The 11,720-nt window shown below is 53.6% G+C and overlaps 1 protein-coding gene across 1 annotated transcript; it reads left to right on the forward strand.

The window, feature by feature from the left end:
• Positions 1–7,356: 7,356 nt before the first annotated feature.
• CMTR2 (cap methyltransferase 2) lies at positions 7,357–9,654 on the forward strand. The gene has a single exon (XM_054389845.1). It carries the CDS (start codon positions 7,357–7,359, stop codon positions 9,652–9,654), a length of 2,298 nt encoding a protein of 765 aa, XP_054245820.1.
• The last annotated feature ends 2,066 nt before the right edge of the window (positions 9,655–11,720 follow it).

The raw sequence follows: 11,720 nt of genomic DNA on the forward strand, positions 1-11,720 counted from the left end.
GCCTCCTGCTAACCCAAGTTGGGTGCAGTGAGTCTCCCAGGGAGTTTAGAAAGGGCAGCAAAGTGGATTATCGTGAGCAAGAGTCTTTAAAGTGTCTGCTTGTGAGTGACAGAGGCCAAAACTCTTGAAGAGCATCACTGCTAACTCCAGAGACAAGAAAATGGCTTGGAGAGTGCGTGCTGGGATGTGGCACCTGCTGGGCTGGGAGGTGGCCTTCCAGTATCTGAAGGGGGCCTACAAGAAAGCTGGGGAGGGACTTTTTGGGTGTCAGGGAGTGATAGGACTGGGGGGAATGGAACAATACCAGAAATGGGTAGATTCAGCCTCATCCCTGGAAGCTTTGCCTTTGAGAATTGTTTCAGCTAAATGACTCTGCCTTAATGGTTGGATGTGGGAGTAATGATATCCTTGGGCAGCTCTGACCTCACAGCTTGGAACTTACCTCTCCTATGAGGACAGCCTGAGAGAGTTGGGGTTGTGCAGGCTGGAGAAGAGAAGGCTCCCAGGAGACCTTCTGGTGGCCTTGCAGGATCTGAAGGGGGATCCAAGAAAGCTGGGGAAGGACTTTGGAGGGTGTCAGGGAGTGATAGGACTGGAGGGGATGGAGCAAAAGTAGAAGTGGGGAGATTGAGATTGGATGTGAGGAAGAAATTCTTGCCCAGGAGGGTGGTGAGAGCCTGGCAGAGGTTGCCCAGGGAGGTGGTGGAAGCCTCATCCCTGGAGGTTTTTGCAGCCAGGCTGGAGGTGGCTGTGAGCAAGCTGCTGTGGTGTGAGGTGTCCCTGCCCATGGCAGGGGGGTTGGAGCTGGCTGAGCCTTGAGCTCCCTTCCAACCCTCACAATTCTGTGATTGTGCTTTGCTCGTCCTCTGCTCCTCCCTCAGCTGTGTCTGGCTCTGTAGGGCAGAGGTCCCCAGTTTCTAGGCAAGAAGAAGCAGGGCACCAAGCCCCACTTTTTCTCCAGTGGCTCGCTAGCAAATATCAACGGTGCTTTCCTCTGAATACTCTGCAAGTATTCTCACATGGCAAACTTTGAGTAATTCTGTAAACGTTTCTTATTTCCTTTTGTGCCACACTGCTGCTGGGAAGCAGCTCCTCTGCTCCCCCCCCCCCCGCCTCCACCTTCCCTTTGGGAAACTTAATAGCGTTTTGGGGTATTTTGGCTAAAAACAGCCTGCTTTTTGTCTCTTACGAATGAAACAGCCTCGAACGGCTCACCTGTCAGAAGGCAGAACCCAGAACAACCTTGGGGGGGCTGTGGGACCAGGTCCGTCCTCGCCTTCTGCCAGCAGTTAGCAGCGATGGGTAACACCCCACCCCGTCCCTCTCCTTCAAACACCCTCCATCTGTATTTAAAAAAGCAAATAAAAGCCCTCCTGGCCCCGAGAGGGGAGGTGCCTGCCGTGCCCCAGGGAGACAGAGGGCAGTGCTGCGGGGAGCAGCGGGGCCGGACTGCGGAGCGAAGGGGCTGGGCCTACCTCCCTCGCCGCTGCGTTTCCCATCGCATCCGCCGGGTAAGAGCGGAGGTGGCTCCTCCAGGCCGCGCCGCAGCCGCGGCCTCGCGTAGCGAGCTGGGCGGTGCGGGGAGGCGGCTCGGCCGGGCGCGGCTCTACGGGGGGCCGAGGCGGAGGGAGGCGGCCAGGCCGCGCCGGGCCCGTGGCAGCGCACGGGAAAGGGAGAGAGGCTGTCCCCGGAAGCCGCGGCCGGTGAGCCCCCAGCGTGGACCGGGGCTGGCTGCGGAGCAGAGCCGGTCCGGCAGGGAGCTGTGATGGACTTTTCCGTGGCGCTGCGATGTGTTGTGTGTGTGTGAGCTCAGAGCTCTAAAGCGGGCTTGAATCGAGTCCAGGACGGTGGGGACTGGAAATAAAACAGACAAGGCAGATGATGCCGTTTGCCAGTTTCCTTGTCTGCCGTGCTCTGGCTGGTGGCTTGCTCAGAGATTTGCTGGTGCGAGCTGTAGGGTCTTAGAAATGCTTATAAATACTTCAAGGGTGGGTGTCGGGAGGATGGGGACAGTAATTTTTTTTTTTCCAGTGGTGTCCTGTGACAGGACGAGGGGTAGCAGGCACGAACCCGAACGCGGGAGGTTCCGTTTAAACTTGACTTGGAGAGTGGTAGAATCCTGCAACAGGCTGCCCAGGGAGGCGGTGGAGTCTCCATCTCCGGAGCCATTCAAACCCTGCCTGCCTGCTCTCTTCTGCAGCCCGATCTCGGCTGTCCTGCTTTGGCAGCGGGGTTGGACTAAGTCTCCAGAGATCTTTTCCAAGCCGTCTGTGGGAAGGGCTGTGCCTCATCGTCGGTGTTTAAAAAGGAAGGGCAAGTCTTTTCCCAGCACGGTGCTCTGGAGTTCTCTTAGCTTTCCTCTTCTCCCCAGCACATGTTGTGAGAAAGGAGGAGATTGAAGCCAGAATGCACCTGCATAAAGGAAAGTGAAACAGAATCTGCTTATCACAAGGCAGTTGAGCTGAGGAAAGGAGAGATGCAACTTCACCTTTATGGACTTCAAACGCTTGCTTCTCCTCAGCAGACTGATGGCGCTGAGAGAACAACAGCTGAGGTCGTGGGGCTGTGTCCTGAGATGCTTTGTGGTTTGAAGGGGAAGACTCAAGTGTTTAGGATGGCCACTCGTTGTCCTGCTCCCTTCCAAAGTTTCCCAACCATTTCCATTTTAACCCGATGCTTTTTCACTAGGAACTGTGGTGTGCTGGTTAAGGTCTTCCCCATGAGAGTGGTGAGAGCCTGGAATGGGTTGTGCAGGGAGGTGGTTGGGGCCCCATCCCTGGAGGTGTTTAAGGCCAGGCTGGATGAGGCTCTGGCCAGCCTGATCCAGTGTGAGGTGTCCCTGCCCATGGCAGGGGGGTTGGCACTGGATGAGCCTTGAGGTCCCTTCCAACCTGGACCTATTCTATGATCATAGAATAGAATCATAGAATCAACAAGGTTGGAAAAGACCTCAGATCATCAAGTCCAACCTATCACCCAGCATCTCATGACTAAGTAAACCCTGGCTTCAAGTGCCACAGCCAATCCTTTTTTGAACTGCTCCAGGGATGGTGACTCCACCACCTCCCTGGGCAGCACATCCCAATGGCCAATCTCTCTTTCTGGGAAGAACTTTCTCCTCACTTCCAGCCTAAACATCCCCTGGGACAGCTTGAGACTGTGTCCTCTTGTTCTGGTGCTGCTTGCCTGGGAGAAGAGACCAAACCCCTCCTGGCTACAGCCTCCCTGCAGGGAGTTGTAGACAGCAATGAGGTCTGCCCTGAGCCTCCTCTTCTCCAGGCTGAACACCCCCAGCTCCCTCAGCCTCTTCTCACAGGGCTGTGCTCCAGCCCCCTCCCCAGCCTTGTGCTCCAGCCCCCTCCCCAGCCTCGTTGCCCTTCTCTGGACACCTTCCAGCATCTCAATGTCTTCCTTAACCTGAGGAGCCCAGAACTGGCCACAGCACTCCAGGTGTGGCCTAACCAGTGCTGAGCACAGGGCAGGATGACTTCCCTGCCCCTGCTGGCCACACTCTTCCTGATGCAGGCCAGGATGCCATTGGCCTTCTTGGCCACCTGGGCACACTGCTGGCTCCTGTCCACCAGCACCCCCAGGTCCTTCTCAGCCTGGCTGCTCTCAGCCACTCTGACCCCAGCCTGTAGTTCTGCATGGGATTGTTGTAGCTAAAGTGCAGCACCTGGCACTTGGACTTGTTAAATTCTACGATCTTTGTATTTTTAGTATGATGGAATTAAATGGATCGGGGGATGGTTAAAATGAAGGATTTCCCATTTCTTGTGGTAATTTCCTAGAATCATAGAAGGCTTCAGGGCTGGAAGAGACCTTACAGATCAGCTAATCCACCCCCTCTGCCATGGGCAGGGACACTTCTCAACTAGCCCAGGTTGCTCAAGGCTCCATCCAACCTGACTTTGAACATCTCCAAGGCGGGGGCATCCACAACCTTGCTGGACAATCCATTCCAGAGTCTTGCCAACCTCATAGTGAAGCATTTCTTCCTAAGATCAAATCAAAACCAGTTTTCCTTCAATTTAAATCCATTTTCTCTTGCCCTATCAGTGGACAGGAGAATTGGCTGCAGGAGACCAAAGGGAGATCTGTGCCAGCCATTGCAACCAACATCCCTTCCCCTCCCTCTCAAAGCTGCCTTTGCTTCTGGCTCCCCACTCTCCATACTCTGAGCTCTGGGATCAATGCTGCTATAAGCAGATGAGGATATCTCTGGGCCACTATTTAATCTGGATAGCCTGTGGTCCATTCTCCTTTGTAACCAACAGAGAGATCAGAAATGGGGTGGCCAAGAGGAGCAGGGAAGTTCTTCCCCTATACTCAGCACTGGTTAGGCCACACCTTGAGTGCTGTGTCCAGTTCTGGGCTCCTCAGGTTAAGGAGGACATTGAGATGCTGGAAGGTGTCCAGAGAAGGGCAACGAGGCTGGGGAGGGGGCTGGAGCATAAGGCTGGGGAGGGGTCTGGAGCATATCCCTGTGAGGAGAGGCTGAGGGAGCTGGGGGTGTTCAGCCTGGAGAAGAGGAGGCTCAGGGCAGACCTCATTGCTCTCTACAACTCCCTGCAGGGAGGTTGTAGCCAGGTGGGGGTTGGTCTCTTCTCCCAGGCAAGCAGCACCAGAACAAGAGGACACAGTCTCAAGCTGTCCCAGGGGATGTTTAGGCTGGAGGTGAGGAGAAAGTTCTTCACAGCAAGTGTAATTGGCTGTGGGATGTGCTGCCCAGGGAGGTGGTGGAGTCACCATCCCTGGAGGGGTTCATAAAAAGCTTGGCTGTGGCACTGGGAGCCAGGGTTTGGTTGTCAGGAGGGGTTAGGTATTAGGTGATAGGTTGGGCTTGATGATCTTTGAGGTCTTTTCCAAGCTGGGTGATTCTGTGTGTGTGTGATCTGCACTGAAGTGTTTTGACCTAGAGAGCAGCAGAGTATTTGGAGGTCTGTGAAGAGCCAAAGCAGCAGCCAACCCTTCTTCACTTTTAATGTTAATAGCATAAAGGGTGACTGCTATAGGGTTAGGGTTTGCCCTCTCCCCTCCTCCAACAATCGGAGATTCACCCCCAGGATGGAGAAGTTAACCTCCAGGATAAATCACCAGACTAGCCCAGAAAAGATGTGGAAGCAAAAGGAAGTTACACTTACAGAATGGACTAAATATGGAATTATAGCACAGAATGTTAGGGGTTGGAAGGCACCTCCAAAGATCATCCAGTCCAACCCCCCTGCCAGAGCAGGGTCACCTAGGGAAGATCACACAGGAATGAATCCAGGTGAGTTTTGAATGTCTCCAGAGAAGAAGGCTCCACAACCTCTGTAGGCAGCCTGCTCCAGGGTTTTGTCACCCACACAGTGACAAAGTTTTGCCTCCTGTTCCCCTGGCACCTCCTCTGCTCCAGCTTGCCCCCAGTGCCCCTTGTGCTGTCCTTGGCCATCCCTGAGCAGAGCCTGGCTCCAGCCCTGCACAGCTTTCTCCCCAGCAATGAGGGCAGCCCCCAGGCTGCTCTGCTCCAAGCCCCATCTCCCTCAGCCTGGCCTCACAGAGAGATGTTCCACTGCCTGCAATATCTTTGTGGACTCTCTGAAGCAGTTCCCTGAAGTCCTTCTTTAAGTGGGAAGCCCAGAACTGGGCACAGTGTTGCAGATGTGGCCTCAGCAGGGCAGAGTAGAGGAGGGAGGAGAATCTCTCTCAATCTACTAACCACTCCCTTTCTCATCCACCCAGGATTAGGATATAAGGTAATAAAACGTGCACAAATTATATTTACAGCTCAACAATCAGAAGTACCCACCCAGGGCAGGCCAGGGAGGGATTGTTTCACCTCTTCACTCGCCACCAAAGGAGGCTGTATGCTGCTCTCCCTGCCCCCACTCCCTTCTCCCTGCTACCTCCCACGAAATAAAGATTATCCCAGCAAGGTCAAAGGGAGGGAGGCGTTGCAAGCAGAAGCAAGAGGAAAGGAAGAGAAAGAGCTTTCTGTGGTACAAAATCTAAGCTTTCAGCACAGCAATGGAAGGATATTAATTTATCTCTTGTTGTCAGCCTGTGCCCAATCCCTAACATTATTGATCCTTTACTCAAAGTCTCTGTGTCTAAGATGGGTGCTAGCTCAGGCTGTCACAGTGACTGAGCTCTGAACAACCTCATCACCAAACAGCCTGATCCAGGAGAGCCCTGGCTCATTTTCCTCACCAGTGCATGATTCTATGAAGCACTTCTGGGGCTTAATGGCTTGGAGTCCAGATGGAGAGCAGTGACAAGGGGGGGTTACCCTCAGGGGTCTGTACTGGGACCTGTGCTGGTTAATATTTTCATTAATGACAGAGAGAGTGAGATTGAATGCACCAGCAGCAAGTTTGCAGATGACACCAAGCTGTGTGGTGCTGTCCATACAGCAGAGGGACAGGATGGCATCCAGAGGGACCTGGACAGGCTGGAGAGGTGGTGCCCAGGTGAACCTCATGAGGCTCAACAAGAGCAAGTGCAGGGTTCTGCACCTGGGCCAGAACAATCCTCACTGTCAGTGCAGGCTGGGGGAGGAGGGGATAGAAAGCAGCCCTGAGGAAAAGGACTTGGGGGTGCTGAGGGATGAGAAGCTGGACAGGAGCAGGCAGGGAGAGCTGGCAGCACAGAAGGCAAAGCACAGCCTGGGCTGCATCCAGAGCAGCATTGCCAGAGAGGTGATTCTGCCTCTTTGCTCTGCTCTGCTGAGACCTCACCTGCAGTGCTGTGTGCAGGGCTGGAGCCCTCAGCACAGGAAGGACATGGAGCTGATGGAGAGGGGCCAGAGGAGGTCATGAAAATGCTTAGGGGGTTGGAGCAGCTCTGCTGTGAGGACAGGCTGAGGGAGCTGGGGGTGTTCAGCCTGGAGAAGAGAAGGCTCCAGGGAGACCTCAGAGCTGCCTGCCAGGACCTGAAGGGGGCTACAGGAAGACTGCAGAGAGACTGTTTGCAATGGCCTGCAGGGTCAGGACCAGGGACAATGGCTTCAAAGTAGAGAAAGGCAGATTGAGATTGGATATCAGAAAGAAGTTCTTCACTAGGAGGGTGGTGGAACACTTGAACAGATTGCTCAGGGAGGTGGTTGAGTCTCCATCCCTGGAGATATTCAAGGTGAGGCTGGACAGGGCTCTGGGCAACCTGATCTAGGGGATGATGTCCCTGCTGAGTGCAGGGGGCTTGGCCTGGATGAGCTCTGGAGGTCCCTTCTGGCCTGGCTCATTCTATGATTGTCTCCTGCTCTGGAGTGCAGAGGTGTAGCAGGAGGGAATTTTGGCCTGTTCCTGTCCATGGTACATTTGCAGTGAGACTGTTTCTTATTCTGTGCCATTTTGCAGGTTGTGAAGCCATCCAAGAATGAACAACTGTAAGAGGCAGCTGTATGCTGACCAGACAGCAAACCTGGAGAAGTTTAGCCCCGAGGTTCTTTCTGAAATTGAGAAGCTGTTTGCAAAGAAGTTTACTTACACCAAGCCAGCGAACGAAGACTGGCAGCTGCCAGACCCCGGCGACGCTTTCACCTGTGCTCACAAGGAGTTCCACTCCCTCCTGGCTCTGAAAGACTCCTTGAACCAAGTGAAGAATCAGCTGAGTGATAAGAACCTGGAGGAGTGGCATCAGCACACCTCCTACACCAACAAAGCAGGGAAAATCATCCCTCAGGTGAGGAAATCCATGAACGCTGAGCTGTGCACCCAGGCCTGGTGCAAGTTCCACGAGATCCTGGGCAGCTTTCCTCTGCTCCCCGAAGAAGCTCTGGAGGAAGGAGAACTGAACTCTGTCCACCTCTGTGAAGCACCTGGAGCCTTTATAGCCAGCCTCAATCACTACTTGAAGTCCCACCACATTCCTTGCTACTGGAATTGGGTAGCCAACACTCTCAACCCTTACCACGAGGCCAACGACAGCCTGACCATGATCATGGATGACCGCCTGATAGCCAACACCTTGCCTCGGTGGTACTTTGGCCCAGACAACACTGGGAATGTGATGACACTGAAACACCTCACAGGCCTGCAGAGCTTTGTCAAGAACATGGCCACAGTTCACCTGGTCACTGCTGATGGCAGCTTTGACTGCCAGGGGAACCCAGGCGAGCAGGAGGCTCTGGTCTCCCCTCTTCACTACTGCGAAGCAGTCACCGCTCTGCTGCTGCTGGGCACGGGAGGCTCCTTTGTGCTGAAGATGTTCACCCTCTTTGAGCACTGTTCTGCCAACCTGCTCTTCCTGCTCAACTGTGCTTTTGAGGAGGTCCACGTCTTCAAGCCAGCCACCAGCAAAGCTGGGAACTCGGAGGCCTATGTGGTTTGCCTTCGCTACCTGGGCAGGGAGAGCATCCACCTGCTACTTTCCAAGATGTTACAGAGCTTTGGGGCAGAAATGCTCCACAGAGCCCTTTTCCCCCAGCACCTGCTGCCAGAATCTTTTCTGAAAGCCCACGAGGAGTGCTGCCTGTTCTTCCACAAGTGCCAGGTGGAGACCATCTCGGAGAACCTGTGTCTCTATGAGCAGATGGGAGAAGCGGAGCAGGCGAAGCTCAGCAGGTTAAGGGATTGTGCTGTGGAGTTCTTCCTGCAGAGGTTTCAGCTGAAACCCATTGCCAGAAGCAAGTGGCTCGTCGGGAAGTCTCAGACTGGCTGCAGCACCAATGCAAAATGGTGTGGGCAGAGAAACAAAGCTTTCAGCACCTATAATGAAAGGAAGCTGCTGGAAGCCCTGACGTGGAATGAGAAAGTGGCCAAGGGCTGCTTTAATCACTGGGCCGAAGAGCACAGTTTAGGTAACACTGGTAAGATGTGCATCTTGGAAGGGTCGTCTTCTAACCTTGAGTGTAGCTTGTGGCACATTTTGGAAGGCAGGAGACTCCCAGTGGTAAAATGTTCTCCATTTTGTGACGGGCAGGTCCTGGAACTTCTCAACGAAGCCCTGAGTGACTTGGTGGGGGCCAGGCTGAGGAGCGGAGCAGCTCTGCAGCCTTGTCCCTCCTGTGAGGTCCTCCCTGGGGAGCTGATACTGGCGGAAGTGTCTGACCTTGCCAGGAGCCAGCAGGAAGTGCTGAGAGAAAGCTGCCCTGCCCACTTCAAGTGCCTGGTGGTGGACTTCCCATCTCTCTGTGAGGGTGAAAGCCAACCCAGCATGGACATCGAGCTGCTGGACTCGGGCACGCTGCTGGGTTTCGGCTTCTCCTCGCTGTACGACGGAGAGCCCAAGTACCAGCAGCAGCTCTTGGGGTGTGTTCTGCGTTGTTTGGGTCAGCTGGCAGTGGGAGATGCTTTGGTGCTGCCCATCCTTTCCTGTCTGACACGCTTCACAGCTGGCCTGCTCTTCATCCTGCATTGCTCTTTCAGGGCCATCAGCTTCGCTTGCCCGACCTCCCCCCAGCCGCTGAGCTCCAGTGCTGCCCTGCTGTGCGTGGGCTACAGGGGCCTCCCCCAGCCAGCTGTGGAGTACCTGCAACATCTGCAGGAGCTGCTCAGCTCCTTCCTAGACACGGACTCTCCTCAGCAAGTTCTGCAGTTTGTGCCCATGGAGGTTCTCCTCCAGGGCGAGCTGCTGGAGTTCTTGTGGGACTTGAACACGGCTGTGGTCAAGAGGCAGCTCCACCTGGTTGTGCAAGCCCAGCAGCAGCAGGTGACAGGCAGTGGGGCACTTTAGGATCATTCTAGGCTGGAGCAAGGCTCCTGCTGCTGCTAGGCCTTGGCCCACAGGCAGGTAGAAGGTGTTCAGAACATTGTTGGTGTGAAGGTAAACCCTTGGTGTGACACCATTAGACTCGGGAGGATGTTCAGAGCTCTCCATCCCACCTGCATCATCCTAGCTCCTTGTACTGACCTGAGGCTTTAACCTTTGGCATGGGGGACTTGGGAGGGACAGTGAAGCAGGGCAACTGTTTCTCCTCTCTCACAGCTCACCCTGAGCAAATTTATTTGTGTACCACTTGGGTCAAAACTGTGACCTTGATGGGAGGTGGCAGGGTGGTTTATGCCCATGGGAGGCCCTGTTGGGTGAGGTGAGTCCTCTTCTGTGGAGCAGACGGGAAGAGTTGTAACACCCCTGTGCCCTTCTCCAGGCTTTGTAGAGGCTGGAAGGTGAAGTTTGGGCCACTCAGCAGTGTGCAAGCCTGATGTAAGGCTTGAGGCATCTTGTGAGCAGGCAGCTGCCTGCAAGCAGGGGAAGGGTGCTCTTGGGTTGTCCTGTTGCTCAGGTGAAGAGCAGCAGATTGTGTAAGGTTGGGGCAGGGTTTTATTGCATGGCTTTGTCTCCCCATCAATGAAGGAGTTCTTCAAAGACTCTTTTTGAAGTGGTTTCTGAGTACTCTTGGAGACAGCCTGAGAGTGCTGAGTTCAACTGAAGACCTGCATCTGGGGCAGCAGCTATCCCTGAGGAGCTGCACATGGTTTTGGGGGGGCGGCTAGAGACATCACCCTGTGTGTGTGTGTGTGTGTGAAGAAATGGTTTGGGTACCACTGGAGGAGCATGAAGCTGAAGAAATAAGTGATGACTTCCTTTGGGGCAAGTGGTGGTGGGAATAAAAATGCTGCAATTTGCTACCTGAGCCTTCCTTGAAGGGAGTTTAAATTTGGTTTTCCATATTGCTCCTTTGGAGAGCTAAATGTGAAGGCTTAATTTGGGGAGAATTCATGCTTGGAAGTTTGTAGCAGAGCTGGAAAAAGCTGCTTAGAGGGACCAGGGCTCTTTCTTTTTTCTTTTTTTTTTTTTCTTCTTCTTTTCCCCTCAAGGAAGAGTGGCTTTGGCTTGTTGATTTGTGCCAGAGCAAGGTGGGAGGGCTGGAATCAGGCAAGAAAGGGAAATGTTGGCCTCCTGATGAATTAGCAGTCACCTTCTGGAAGCATTTCTAATTATATAATAGGGAGGGCTTGGAAGGATAATTGATTACTGGTGAGGGATTAAAAGCCCTGCTGAAAAGCTGTGTTGGCTGGAGGGTGCTGCACATTTAATAGGCTTCCTTGGCAGGTTGAGAAGGGCAGAGCTAAAATGTGTTTAACACTTCATTGTTGTTGTTTTTTTTGGTTTTTTTTTTTTTTTCTCCCTCCTCTAAATTTGTTTTATTGAAGGTGAAGGAGTTTGGTGGCTCAGGTTGGACTAATTGAGAACATTGCCTAAAAAAACCCACAAAAATCCAACCTCAAATCTTGCCTTTTTTTTTTTAAAAAAAAAACAATTGAATGTAAATAGAAGCTGAGCAACAAAAATAAAAAGCTCCTGGAGCTGGTGGTGGTTATTGAAATGAAGCTGCTCTTTTTCTGCTGGCAGCTGAGTCATGCTGCTCCTCTCAGAGCAGGAGGGAACAGAGGCTGCAGACTGGGGGGAGGTCTATGCAGGAAGAGTTTCTCCTGCAAATCATTGTTTGAAGCTGGGTGCAGGAAGAGTGCCAGGAGGGATCAACTTCACTGAATCAAAGAAAGGCTCAGGTTGGGAGGGACCTCAGGGATCTTCTACTCTAACCTCCCCACCATGGGCAGGGGCAGCTCTCAGCCAGGCTCAGCTGCTCCAGGCCTCATCCAGCCTGGCCTTGAACACCTCCAGGCAGGAGGCAGCCACAGCCTCCCTGGGCAGCCTGTGCCAGAGTCTCACCTCCCTCACACTGAACAACTTCTTCCTCAGCTCCACTCTAACCCTGCTCTGCCTCAGCTCCAAACCATTCCCCCTTGGCCTTTCTCTAGACATCCTCAGCAAAAGTTCCTCTGCAGCCTTCCTGC

The sequence above is a fragment of the Indicator indicator genome, chromosome 19 (genome assembly GCF_027791375.1).
Source record: "Indicator indicator isolate 239-I01 chromosome 19, UM_Iind_1.1, whole genome shotgun sequence".
Taxonomy (NCBI): domain Eukaryota; kingdom Metazoa; phylum Chordata; class Aves; order Piciformes; family Indicatoridae; genus Indicator; species Indicator indicator.

What these genes read in the sequence shown, in the direction of transcription:
- CMTR2 (XM_054389845.1), top strand. Translation starts at nt 7,357, where the DNA reads ATGAACAACTGTAAGAGGCAGCTGTATGCTGACCAGACAGCAAACCTG.